This window comes from Solanum stenotomum, chromosome 9 (genome assembly GCF_019186545.1).
Source record: "Solanum stenotomum isolate F172 chromosome 9, ASM1918654v1, whole genome shotgun sequence".
Lineage (NCBI taxonomy): Eukaryota > Viridiplantae > Streptophyta > Magnoliopsida > Solanales > Solanaceae > Solanum > Solanum stenotomum.
The window spans coordinates 42,005,357-42,019,342 of NC_064290.1; the positions used below are offsets into that span (position 1 = coordinate 42,005,357).

The following is a 13,986-nucleotide window of genomic DNA, read 5'->3' on the forward strand; positions in this document are numbered from 1 at the left end:
AGGGAAAATGTTGCAATCCCTACCACTAAACACTGAGAACTGAATTTCTGACTGAACTGAGTTCCAAGAACATGCAAATATACTAAAAATGCAAGTACAAACTGAAGGAACATGATTGTAAAACTAAATTTATGCATGAATGACTAAATAACTGAAGAGAAACTATTACCTCAAGCTAGAGTGAAATTAGAAGGAAAGAGGTGAGGATACTTGACTTTCATTGCCGCTTCTGCTCCCCATGTGGCTCCCTCTACGGACTGGCTCCTCCACCAAACCTTGACTGAAGCGACTTCTTTGTTTCTCAACCTTCTAACTTAACGATCAAGAATCTCAACTAGTACATCCTCATAAGAAAGGCTATCTTTTATAGCCACAGTCTCTAATGGTACTACGGATGCTAGATTACCCATTAACTTCTTCAAAAGTGAAATGTGAAAGACTGGATGCACTGGTGCAAAATCTGCTGGCAACTCTAACTCATAAATCACTTTACCAATCCTTTTCAAGATCCGGTAAGGGCCTACATATCTGGGACTGAGCTTCCCTTTCTTCCCAAATCTCATCACCCCCTTCATAGGTGACACTTTCAGGAAAACCCAATTATCAACTTGGAACTCTAGTTCCCTTCTTCTCACATCTACATAAGACTTCTGGCGACTCTGGGCAGTCTTAAGTCTATCTCTAATGAGTTGCACTTTCTCCATAGGATCAAGGACTGAATCTGGTCTTATCAAGGTTGCTTCACCTACTTCAAACCAACCAATTGGAGATCTACATCTACGCCCATTCAATGCCTCATAAGGGGCCATCTGAATGCTTGAATGGTAACTATTGTTGTAGGCGAACTCAATAAGAGAAAGGTGATCATCCCAACGACCCTTGAAGTCGATCACACAAGATCTCAACATGTCCTCTAAGGTCTGAATGGTACGCTCTGCCTGACCATCCACTTGTGGATGAAATGTTGTGCTAAGGTTAACTGAGTACCAAGACCCTTTTGAAATGACTTCCAGAAACGAGAGGTAAACTGATGACCTTTATATGAGATGATAGACAAAGGAACCCCATGCAACCTCACAATCTCATTAATATAAAGCTTGGTGTAATCCTCCGCCAAATCTGTAGTCTTGACCGCCAAAAAGCGAGAAGACTTAGTAACCTTATCAACAATCACCCAAATGGAGCCATGCTGTCTGCGAGTACGAGGTAAACCTGTGATGAAGTCCATGTTGATCACTTCCCACTTCTAAGTAGGAATGTCAATCTCTTGAGTCATGCCTCCTAGTTTCTGATGTTCTACCTTGACTTGCTGGTAATTGGGGCACTTAGCCACAAAGTCTGCTATATCTCTTTTCATACCATTCCACCAATAGACTTCCCGCAGATCGCGGTACATCTTAGTGGCGCCTGGATGGATAAAATATCTGGAGTTATGTGCCTCTGCAAGGATATGCTGTCTCAACTCGCTCACATTAGGAACACATAATCGACCCTGGTAGCGAAACACACCATCTCCCCCTTGGGAGAAAACCTCCACTCTCTGATTGTGGACTACACCCTTAAGCTCAAGCAAGATTGGATCACTGTCTTGTTTTTCCTTAACCTCTACTACCAAAGAAGATTGTGCCCCATTTTGAACCATTACACCACCATCTGATATACTCATAAGACGAACTCCTAGGCGAGCAAATCTGTGAACATCCTTTGCTAGCTCTCTTCTTTCTTCCTCAACATGTGCTACACTACCCATGGATAATCTACTAAGAGCATCTGCTACTACATTTGACTTACCTGGATTGTAATGCACGCTCATATCATAATCTTTTAGGAACTCAAGCCACCTTCTTTGGTGAAGATTCAACTCTTTCTGGGTGAATACATATTGGAGGCTCTTATGGTCTGTGAACACATCTATATGAACACCATACAAGTAGTGTCTCCAAATCTTGAGTGCAAACACCACTACTGCAAGCTCGAGGTCATGTGTCAGATAATTCTTCTCTTGCGCCTTAAGCTGTCTGGAAGCATAAGCTATAACCTTACCTCGTTGCATCAATACACAACCTAGGACGACCTGGATGCATCACAATAGATCACATAACCATCTGAACCCTCTGGTAGAGTCAAGACATGAGTTGTAGTCAACCTAGTTTTCAATTCTGCAAAGCTTTTCTCACAATCATCTGACCACTGGAACTTAACCTTTTTCTGAGTCAACCTAGTCAATGGTGAGGCTATGGATGATAATCCCTCCACAAATCGTCTGTAATAGCCCGCTAGACCTAAGAAACTTTTGATATATGTAGCAGAGGTAGGTCTGGGCCATTGTTTCACTGCTTCTATCTTCTGGGAATCTACTCGAATTCCTTCACTAGACACAATATGCCCCAAGGAAAGCAACTGATTGTAACCAAAACTCGCACTTGTTAAATTTTGCAAATAACTAGCGATCTTTGAGAGTTTGCATAACAACTCTCAAATGACTCGCATGCTCTTCCTCATTCCTAGAGTAAATGAGGATATCATCAATAAAGACGATAATGAACAAGTCTAAGTACTGCTTGAACACTCTGTTAATCAAATCCATGAAAGCTGCAGGAGCATTGGTTAGTCCAAATGACATAACTACAAATTCGTAATGACCATACCGAGTTCTGAAGGCTATCTTCAGAATGTCACTATTTATGACTCCAAGCTGATGATAACCTGATATGAGGTCTATCTTTGAGAAATGACTAGCACCCTGAAGTTGGTCGAACAAGTCATCAATCCTGGGGATGGGATACTTATTCTTGATTGTGACTTTGTTCAATTGCCTATAGTCAATGCACATTCTGAGAGAACCATCTTTCTTCTTTACGAACAACACTAATGTACCCCATTGCGAAATACTAGGTCTGATGAAGCCTTTATCTAGAAGGTCTTTCAGCTGCTCTTTCAATTCCTTAAGCTCAGCTAGAGCCATTCTGTAAGGAGGAATAGAGATAGATTGGGTATCTGGAAGGAGATCAATCCCAAAGTCGATTTCCCTTTCGGGAGGAACTCCGGGAAGATCATCTGGAAACACTTCTGGAAACTCATTAACCACTGGAACTAACTCAAGAGTTGGAGTTTCGGAGCTACAATCCTTAACCCAAACTAGATGATAAAGATAACCCTTAGAGATCATCTTTCTGGCCTCAAGGTAAGAAATGAATCGACCCATAGGCGCTAAGCTACTACCCTTCCATTCTAAGATTGGTTCGTCTGGAAACTGAAAATGAACAATCCTAGTTCTACAATTGACTGAGGCATAACAAGAATGTAACCAATCCATGCCTAGCATGACATCAAAGTCTACTATTTGTAACTCTACAAGATCTGCTGAGGTGACCTTCTGAGAGACTGTGACAGGGAAATTTATGTATACCCGTCAAGCTATAACTAGGTCACCGACTGGAGTAGAGACTGAGAAAGGTTCTGAAAGAGTTTCTGGGCTAACACTAAATTGGACTGCTATGTAAGGAGTTACAAAGACAAAGTAGCCCCTGGATCTAACAATGCATAAACATCAAGATCAAAGACTCGTAACGTACCAGTGACTACATCAGGAGAATCTTCCTGATCTTGACGAGCCTGTTTTGGCGTTGTCCGCCACTTGTACTAGATGAGTTACCCTACTGAGTCGGGCGACCTGCTAGTTCTGGTGAAGTTGTAGACTGAGCTCTACCATTATTTCCTCCTTGACCCTGTCTAGAAGGACAATCCTTCAATCTATAACCAGACTGACCACACCCAAAACATCCTTCCTTACCTGCAAGGCACTCGCCCAGATGGTTCTTGTTACATTTCGGGTAAGTTGGGTAAGTTTTGGTGCCTGAAACACTACCTTGAGACTTAGAGCCTGACGCCCTACCTTTTTTGTCGTTACGGAACCTAGGGATGGAACACTAGCTAATGAAGGGGCTGAAGTCGAAGACTTCTGCTGAAACTGTGAGTGATTTCCACCACCCAATTTCTGTTGGGAATACTCATAGTTACCTATTCTTGCTTTCTTAGTCTCTTTAGCCTGTTCCCTAAGCTTATCACCCTCAACCTGCTGGGCATGAGTCATGAGCCTAGAGATGTTCATGTCTCCCAACAACATAGCATTCCTGCACTCTGTTTTCACTAAGTCTGACACTCCATACAGAAACTTATTCATCTGAGCCCTGGAATCAGCAACCATGTGAGGAGCATACCTGGAGAGTTGGTTAAACTTGAGCCCATACTCTTGGACAGTCATGTTACCCTGCCTTAAGTTCATAAATTCCTGGGCCCTTGCTTCTCTCAACCCTATGGGGAAAAACCTATCCAGAAAGGTTTCGCTGAAACAATCCCAAGTAATAGGAGTTGCATCTGTACCCCTGTTCTTATTCCATTGAGTATACCAAATATGAGCCACATCCTTAAGTTGGTAAGATGCTAACTCAACCCGATCATTCCCAGTTACCTGCATCACTTCAAAGATCTTTTTGACCTCATCAATGAAGTTTTGGGGATCTTCTCCAACTTGCAATCCTAAGAACTCTGGCAGATTCATCCTAACAAAGTCTCGCACCCTGGCTGCAGCTGACCCAACATTGGCATTTACCGAAACTGGTGCCCGCTGATTGTTCTGGTTGGCCACACTCTGAGCCAACATCTGAATGACATTCCTGAACTCTGCATTCGACACTTCTTGATCAGGAACTGGAGGAGCTGCATTTGCGTTCGTGGCATTCACATTCCTGGTATTAGCTGTACGAGGAGGCATGATCACTGAAACGTAAAACGTTGAGTTATAATGGAACTTAGATCATACCTTACTCACAATAAAAGTAACAAGAAAATGAAGATTTCCTTAAACACTTTGTAGCCTCCCCCTCATTAGATATGGTACACTTCACACCTACGAAAATGACTCTACTTGGTGCGGCTTTTCAGACATCCTAGGACAATTAAACCTAAGGTTCTGATACCAAGTTTGTCACCCCCCGAGACTACCCCCGAGACGCGGACACGGGACCTAGGACTACAAGTGATCCCAAGCTAACCCTGCTGGCCTGATCATGAGCATACTAAAGATAATAAACTGATGCGGAAGCTAAATCATAAATAAAAATGAAAAGATGGGGAATACCCATATACTATAACTGAGATAAATGATAACTGATGAGTTTAATACAAAGATGATATTAACTCAATACTAAGTTGAATCTAACTATGTCTGAAAATAGCCTCTAACTGACTAGAAATACTGGGACAGGCCTTAACTAAGTCTAGCAAAACTGAAACTAAACGACTAAAAATACTGAAAAGAAACTCATGACTATTGTCCTCGGAGAATGATAACTCACCACTGATTCTGCTAAACTAGAGATCGGGAATCGATCTAAGCGTGATCTGAATGCTGAGAACCTGAACCTACATCACGAGAAGATTTAGTGCACGTATGCGTCAGTACTTGAAAGGTACTGAGCATGCATATAGAATACAACTGAAATAACATATAACTGAACAAAGAAAATAAGCAATGAATGCTGAGATAACTGGATACAGTGACCAATTTATAACATATTGAAACTGAATACTGGATATACTGATAAATGGCCAATGCAATAGGGTCTGACTGAACTGTGGGAGCTACTAATAACCAATAATAAAACCACATCAGCTAAATGTGAAGTCAGATGTATACGCCCTATCGAGAGGACCCAATATACCTTGCCAGAGGTATAGAGACATGCTGGCGTGATCACTGAAATGATGCCCACAGAGGGGACTTACAACCTACATGGCTAATATTTCTGGGACTATTTGGGTACTCTGAACCCTAGTCCAACTCGATATTATGCTACTCCCAATGGATTAAGTAATGAACACATTATGACTAAATTTCTGTAAGTTAATGGATAACTCAAACTGAACATGTAAACTGAGAATGCAACAATTAAACTGATATTGATGCATTAATAACTGAGGCATGTATAACTGAATAACTGAAATATCTAACCTAGCATGTGTAATTCAAGAACTAAAGAAATACATAGCTAGGGTTCTGGAATTCATGCAATAAACTGAATATTAACATACTAATCTAATTTGGATCATTCTAACAACTAAGAATCCAATAATTCTAACATTCAAGAAACCCTAGGCTAGTCATAATAAGGGAATCAAGAAACTGACTGAAAACTAGGGACCTAATGGGTGAAAGGAGCCCACTAGTGAAATTCCACATACCTAGTGACGAATTTCACGGAGAAATCCTTTGATTTCTGCGCTGGAACTGAAGAAAACTTGTTACGTTCTTGAACTAGGGTTCTTAACTTCTTTCTCCTCTTAGCGTTCCAATTTTCTAAGTTTTGATTAATGATTTGACTTAGGTAAGTTCTAGTTATGTTTCTAGGCTTAAACTGACTAAAACCTCATAATTTAGGATTTAAACGACCTAGCTTAGGGGTCCAACGAAATAGGAAAAGACCAAAAGACCCCTGACTTAACTGATGTCGGAGTGATCAACGGACGGGACCTACAGGCCGTGGATCGAATGACGATCCGTGCTGGTCGATCGTCATTTGCATCAGAGGCTGGGTAAAGGGGGCCTCGATCCACGGACACAGACCACAAACTGTGGTCTAACCTACGGACAGTAGGTCTGTCCGTAGGTCGAGACTTAGCCGATTTCTGAGTTGGATCATGGGAGGGGTTGCAGTGATGAACCATGGACCACCAGCACTGGCCGTGGTCTGACCTACGGTCCGTGGATGGCAACCGTGGGTTGCACCTGCAACTACTCAAAATCTGCATTTTGATCTATCTAGGATACGAGATGTTACAGCGAGATTGTTTCATCACTACTTATAAATAGAGGTGGTTCATTGAAGTAAGTAACTAAGTTAGAAAACAAGAAAGAAAGTGGGAGAACAAACAAGAGTGAGTGTTAAGTAAAGAGTTTTGTTGAAACAAGCAACGAGTAAGTGATTATGATTATAAGACCGAAATAAATTCTTAATTTGATATAATAAAATTCAAATTGTGAAAAATCGACTATGTCCATCTCCAGACAATATCTTCAACAAAGATAGTCCATTATTTTGACATTGAATGAACTCCACAGGATTAATAGAAAACACAAAGAGTACTTGTTTCACCTTAACATTTTATAGGGGAGGTATTTAATTAAACTTAATTTGGCTAATAGTATTCTTATAAATCAATACTAATGGGAAGAAGAAAATAAACTAAAGTAGGCAGTAGTAGAACATTTGGTGTGATGTAAAAGGTATATGTTACATCAAAGTTTAAGTCAATATGTTACATGTATTTTAACTTAGAAGTGTATATAAAATAATCCTCTCTATTGAACAATAATTGTCAACTATTGATTTGACATATAGATTAAGAAGCAACATATGAAAAGGTTAATTTTATCAAATCACCCCTATTAAATACGCCCTTTGTCCCTAATTACTTGTCCACTTTTTCTATTATAGTTGTCCCTAATTACTTGTCCATTTTGACAAATCAAGAAAGGACAAATTCTTTTTACCTATTATTCCCTCAATTAAATGACTAATTATTTTGAAAAATATAGAATTTTTCATCCATTTCATAATTAATAGGGATAAAATGGTAAAGTCATTATGTCATTAATTATTTTCTTAATAGTGTGCCAATTTAAAAGTGGACAAGTAATTAGGGACAGAGGGAGTATAAGTCATCTAAACGTTGAAAATTGAATAATATTAAATAGTATAGATAAAATAGACTCAATATGATAAATTATTTATTAATTTTATAAACTAGACAATTATTATTGGACAACCTCAAATAGTAGAGTGGACAAGTAAAAATAGACGGTATTACTCCCTCTGTCCCTAATTACTTGTCTATTTTTCCTTTTATAGTTGTCCCTAATTACTTGTCCATTTTGACAAATCAAGAAAGGACAATTTTTTTTACCTATTATACCCTCAATTAAATGATTAATTACTTTGAAAATGCAGAACTTTTCATCCACTTCATAATTAATAGGGATAAAATGGTAAACTCATTATGTCATTAATTGATTTCTTAATAGGTGTATCAATTTGAAAGTGAACAAGTAATTAGGGACAGAGGAAGTACTATTTAGTATTTCCAGAAAAACTGTCATTTAAATTTTCTTCTTGGTGCACTCAAGGCATGGTGATTGGTGCGTAAGGTCAAGACAAGTAACGGTACTACTCTCTTTGTTTTATTTTATATCATTATTTTATTAATTAAAAAATATTTTCTTTAATCATAATTATTAGAAATACTTTTAGTTATTAATTATTGTAACGTATTTATTAAAATTTTAGTTACTAATTATTGTTACTTATGGTATGTTTTATTTAATTTCTATATATTTAAAATTATTTTAAAGAAACTTGAAGATGTTATATCCGAATTCATATTAAATTAATTAATTTGACCTTTATACTTCAAATCAAGCCACTATAATTTGAGATAGAGGGTATATATATTTTACTATTATTGCCGGAAGATGTTATAACGTTCATTTGAAATATTCTAATTAAGTACTCCGTCCTAATTCATGCGTCACCATTTTACTTGGTATAAAATTTTAAGAAAAAAAATGAAAGATTATCAAAATTTATGATTTAAAGTAAATTTTAGATAGTTATGTGATTGTAAATTATTTTACCAAAGATAAAAAGGAAAATCTCAAGATAAGTTATTTCTAATGGTGAATGACATTTTATGATTTAAAGTAAATTTTAGATAGTTATGTGATTGTAAATTATTTTACTAAAGATAAAAAGGAAAAATCTCAAGTTAAGTTATTTCTAATGGTGAATGACATTGTTTTAATTTTGATATACACACAAAAAAAAAAATGTACCACCTAATAGTTTAAAATAAAATAATATATTGGTAATATATTTGTAAAACAAATTATTCTAGGACACGTCTTTGGTATTACCTTTTGTGTTTTGGTACCGAGAAAATAAAAATGTCTCTAATTTTCATGTTTGGTTGTTCAAAATATTTTTAGGAAAATAATTTTCTTAAAATGATTTCCTAATGAAAATAAGAAAAATAAATACGATAAGTAATTTTCAAGTTCATTGTCTCCTCCCTATTCAATCAATGTCCCCAACCCCCATCTCTAAAACATTCCACCTCTCCACCCCTACCCAGGGGCACATCTAGAGGGGTGCCGCGGGTTCACATGAACACATACTCCCCTCTCTAGATCATATATAATAATGTTATATTTTTTAAAAAAATATTTAAATATAGATGTGTGCAGGGCGATTCTATGCTTTGTAAAATACAGCTTATGCCTTATGCCCCCAAATTTTGGGGCCCCCAAAAATTATGTGTTACATTTTTTTTTATAGAAAAAATGGATTATTTATGATAAAAAGTATAATATTTTGAAAAATATATTATTTTACCCACTTTAACATCTTTTGTTCTTTGTTAAAAATAAGAATTAATAGTGAAAAGTATTTGTTTTTAAATTTTAGTTTCAAGCATTACAACAAACATATTAAAATNTGGGGTATACCAAGTCATCAACTTCTTGAGATTCTATGGTTCTAACTCTTATCTATATTTAATATTTGTCAACTTATTACTTATAAAATTATGTTAACAATTCTTATAATAATTACCTCACTAAAAGGATGTTTTTCAATGTTGAGTTGATAAAATCTTACCTAAAACTACAATATTAAATACTAATAATTTTCATCTAAATAGTGTAAGAAAAATAAAATTTGAATAAATACGTATACGAAGTTTGTTTATATTTTAGGCATTGAATTGTAATTTCGCTTTAGGCCCCCAATTACGTTGAATCACCCCTGATGTGTGAACCCACGTTTAAAGTATCATACAATAATACGATGATGATTGAGTGCGCCTCTCTAGGTGAGAATATAAATTTAAATCTTATATCTATCTTGTCTTTTTGAATAACACCTCCCAAGTGGTTATCAGTTACACTTTTGGCATTTCAATTAATTTTTCTTTTGTTTTTTTTCTTTAATCTTTCAAAAAATTTAAGTGTGTTACATAAAAAATTCCTAAAATTTTTAGCATGATAAATTTTTTATATAATTAAATTAAATGTGTATATTAGAATTTAAAACTAGTAGTATTATATATTTTTGACCTAGAAATTTTAAAATTTAATGGTTGATATTAAGAACCTAAAAGTCAAACCGATAAAATTTATATTTAAGATGCATTTTTTCGTAATCATGCACTCATCTTATCAAAATCCTGAACTCTTGAACATTCCACCCCTCCACCTCCACCCCACTCCGCCACCACATCCCAGCCTCATAATATTTTGTTAGCTTATATATAATTGTTCTTGAAATATTAATTTTTTACTTACTTATCAAATAGAAAATAAGTTTTAAAAAAAGAGCTCAATTATTTCTTAGGAAAACATTTTTCTTTCCTACCAAACACACTTAGATCTCTTTTCTTATTTTATAAAAAAAATAAAATACAAAACAATGTAATACCTGCAATTAAGGAGTAGTATTATTTTATTCTATTTCTAATTATCTGCCATTCTCTAATCCACCATATAAAAAATACTGTGCTACTCATAATTAACTTTAGTGATAAAAGAATGATAATGAAAAAAAAAACTCACCATAACTCAAGCACAATCTCATTGAACAAATGGCCAGGGTGTATTTAGCCAAAGTCCAACTTTAATTTAACTTCCCACTTGGATATATTTCTATATATACTTAGTATAAATACAACCCATAAAATCATCAGATTAATATCTCAAGAGGAAAAAAAAATGGAGAATCAAAAAAAGAGTAGTATTTTGTTGTTTGTTCTGTTTTTGATTCTAAGTGTTAGTAGTATTGCATTTGGTCAATTGAAAACAGACTTCTACAAAAATACATGCCCAAATGTTGAGTCATTGGTTCGTTCTGCAGTTAGACTGAAATTTCAACAGACTTTTGTTACGGCTCCAGCAACTCTCCGACTCTTTTTTCATGATTGCTTTGTTAGGGTACGTTTCCATATTCATATTATCCATTTGAATTGTCTCAATTACAACAATTTCCCCTTCCCCTTCCCCTGCCTCTTTGCGTATCGAAAAACCAAACGTTTATTATTGTGTGATGAATGATTTTAGGGTTGTGATGCATCAATGCTATTGGCATCACCAAATGGAAAAGCAGAGAAGGACCATCCAGATAATCTTTCATTAGCAGGCGATGGGTTTGACACTGTTGTCAAAGCCAAAGCAGCTGTGGACAGTGACTCTAAATGCCGTAACAAAGTATCTTGTGCTGATATTTTAGCTTTGGCCACTAGAGAAGTCGTTGCTATGGTAAATTATTCCTACTAATGTGCGTTTATTACTTGATATCATTAAAGTATATATATATTCTGATAGTATCAAAGAAGAAAAAACACTGCTTCAATACTCCTTGATACCATTATATATATTGTGATGACATCAAGGAGGAACATACCGTGTTTCAGTAAAAACACTGCTTGATTTCGTATATAGATAGTTTTCCCCTTCTTTTTTTTTTTTTTTACCTTATTTAAGTTGTATGAATATTCCCTATATAATTGTAGACTGGAGGCCCATTTTATCCAGTGGAGTTGGGCCGTCGTGATGGGAAAATTTCAACCTTAACCTCAGTCCAACATCAACTTCCAGGTGAAGGATTCAACCTAGATCAGCTCAATACCATGTTTGCCAGACGTGGCCTTAGCCAAACTGATATGATTGCATTATCAGGTACTCGTTCTCATGTCCTAATTTAACTGTCTTACTTTATTTTTTTGGACTGATCTCTCTGTATACTATTTAGTAAGTTTTTCTATTGATATAATAGATAAATATGTTCTTTAACTTACTCGTAGCTCACATTTATGTCCTCCAATTTTGGGTATGCATAATTAGACACTTAAACTTATATAAAGTTGGACCAACAGACACACACGTCCTACGTGACATCCAACATGATAATTTGCATCTTACGTGGTGTCCTAATGCCACATATGACTGATGTGTCTACTTATTCAACTTTATACAAGTTTAAGTATTTACTTATGCACACTCAAAGTTAGAGGACATAAATGTGAAACGAAATCAAGTTAAATGACAATTTTATGTATTATACCTTTTCTAATATATATTCTTACATTCTACCTCACACCACAAAATTTCAAAGATCACACATTTCTTTAATTTAATTTAAGATCTTAAGATTCAAAAATCTTACCTCTATTTTTCAAACTTGATATTAAATTGAGACGGATTGCTAAAGTAAGTATTTTTTTTTTTTTGATATATAGGTGCACATACCCTTGGTTTCTCTCATTGCAACCGTGTTTCCAAGAGGCTCTACAATTTCAACCCAAAGAGCAGTGTTGACCCGACCCTAAACAAAGCTTACGTGGCACAATTGAAGCAAATGTGTCCATTACGGGTCGACCCGAGAATTGCTATTAACATGGATCCAACTACACCAAATACTTTTGATAATGCTTATTATAAGAACCTCCAACAAGGAAAAGGTCTATTTGTCTCTGATCAAATTCTTTTCACTGATTCAAGATCAAGAAATACTGTTAACTTTTTTGCTTCTAATAATGATGCATTCAAACAAGCATTTGCAACAGCCATGACAAATTTGGGTCGGGTCGGGGTTTTGACCGGAAACCAGGGTGAGATCCGATTCGATTGCACTAGACCAAATTAGTAATTATTATTTTCGTTTGTTTTGAGTTTATTACTAATTTACTAATAAAGTAATAGTATGATTTACCTATTTTTTGTAATCATTTTTATCACTTTTGGGATATGTGTAACCAATAGCTAGACAATTAGCTCTTTTGATCTTGGTTATGCTATATTAAAATTCATGAATAAAATTGTCTTGTTTTTGTTTTCTTCAATTTATCTTTCCAATTTCTCTAATTGATGTTATGCATACTCACTATTAGTTAAGTGCAATTTGATTATCGGAATTTGAACTTATGTTAATTGGCTGTGGCTTGAAAAGTATAGTGGTGTGATGTCACCCGAGTGATAGATAAAGTAAAATGCTTGATTAATACTTCTTGTTTGTGTCTTGAATTTTATAAATCTTAATTATATCAAATTTCTTAGTAGGTTAATTTGAAAACTTAGGAAAACTATTCCTTATAGGATTAAGAAGGAATTACTTGTGATTTATAATAATGATTGTAATGTACAATCCTTTTTTATTTATAGCGAAAAATTGTATTTATTTTTGTCAAGAGGATTAGGATTGTCTGAATCTCATTATATTCTTATTTATTTTTCTTCTCTGTTTACTTTTTTTTACTGTTAAAGTATGCTAATAATTTATAATTTTCCGCAGCATATCTTTATATCTGATTTACATGTAAATTTTATTGGATACACATTATATATCAATTTTGGGAAACCTTCTCAACAACTAAAAGGTTGACATCAGAGTCATGGTTTAATCTTATTTTTAAAAAAATTTAGAATTAAGATGACTTTTTCATCTGAAGTTTGAGCTTGTGTTTTCATGTCTTCTCTGCCTTGCGCATTCCACCTTATTTGCTGAAGAGAGAATACGATTGTCGAAGCTGAAGTCCCATTCAATTCATAAAATTTTGTGTCACACCCCAAATCCGGATGTGATGGCACGTGTCCATTTCCCACTGGACACGTCAGCCTAACCCAACCACAACGATAGAGAAGTAGAAATACGAGAATAAAAAATAATAAATAAGCGAAAAACTTTAATCAAGACTCAACACTACCCAGAATTTGGTTGTCACATGTACAAACCTCTAAATACAGAATTCGAATAAAAATATACAAGTCTCAGAGTATAGTTCTCGAATAGAACAAAACTGAAAGTAAAGATAACTCAAGGGCACGTCTGGAATGAACCGCTACCTCTCGAGTATGTCCCGAAGCTCAATCTGCTAAAGAAA

At 35.4% G+C, this 13,986-nt stretch overlaps 1 protein-coding gene across 1 annotated transcript; it reads left to right on the forward strand.

Moving 5' to 3' along the window:
• Positions 1-10,794: 10,794 nt before the first annotated feature.
• On the forward strand, positions 10,795-12,958 carry LOC125877797 (peroxidase 16-like). The gene is made up of 4 exons (XM_049559067.1): positions 10,795-11,041; positions 11,168-11,365; positions 11,620-11,785; positions 12,346-12,958. The coding sequence occupies exons 1-4, from the start codon at positions 10,823-10,825 to the stop codon at positions 12,750-12,752; spliced, it is 990 nt and encodes a 329-aa protein (XP_049415024.1). The 5' UTR covers positions 10,795-10,822; the 3' UTR covers positions 12,753-12,958.
• Positions 12,959-13,986: the final 1,028 nt, after the last annotated feature.

Bases quoted from the DNA above. Each gene is read 5' to 3' on its own strand.
- LOC125877797 (XM_049559067.1), top strand. From the start codon at position 10,823: ATGGAGAATCAAAAAAAGAGTAGTATTTTGTTGTTTGTTCTGTTTTTG. The intron at 11,366-11,619 runs GTAAATTATTCC...ATATAATTGTAG, and splicing joins CTAGAGAAGTCGTTGCTATG to ACTGGAGGCCCATTTTATCC. The intron at 11,786-12,345 runs GTACTCGTTCTC...TTTGATATATAG, and splicing joins TGATATGATTGCATTATCAG to GTGCACATACCCTTGGTTTC.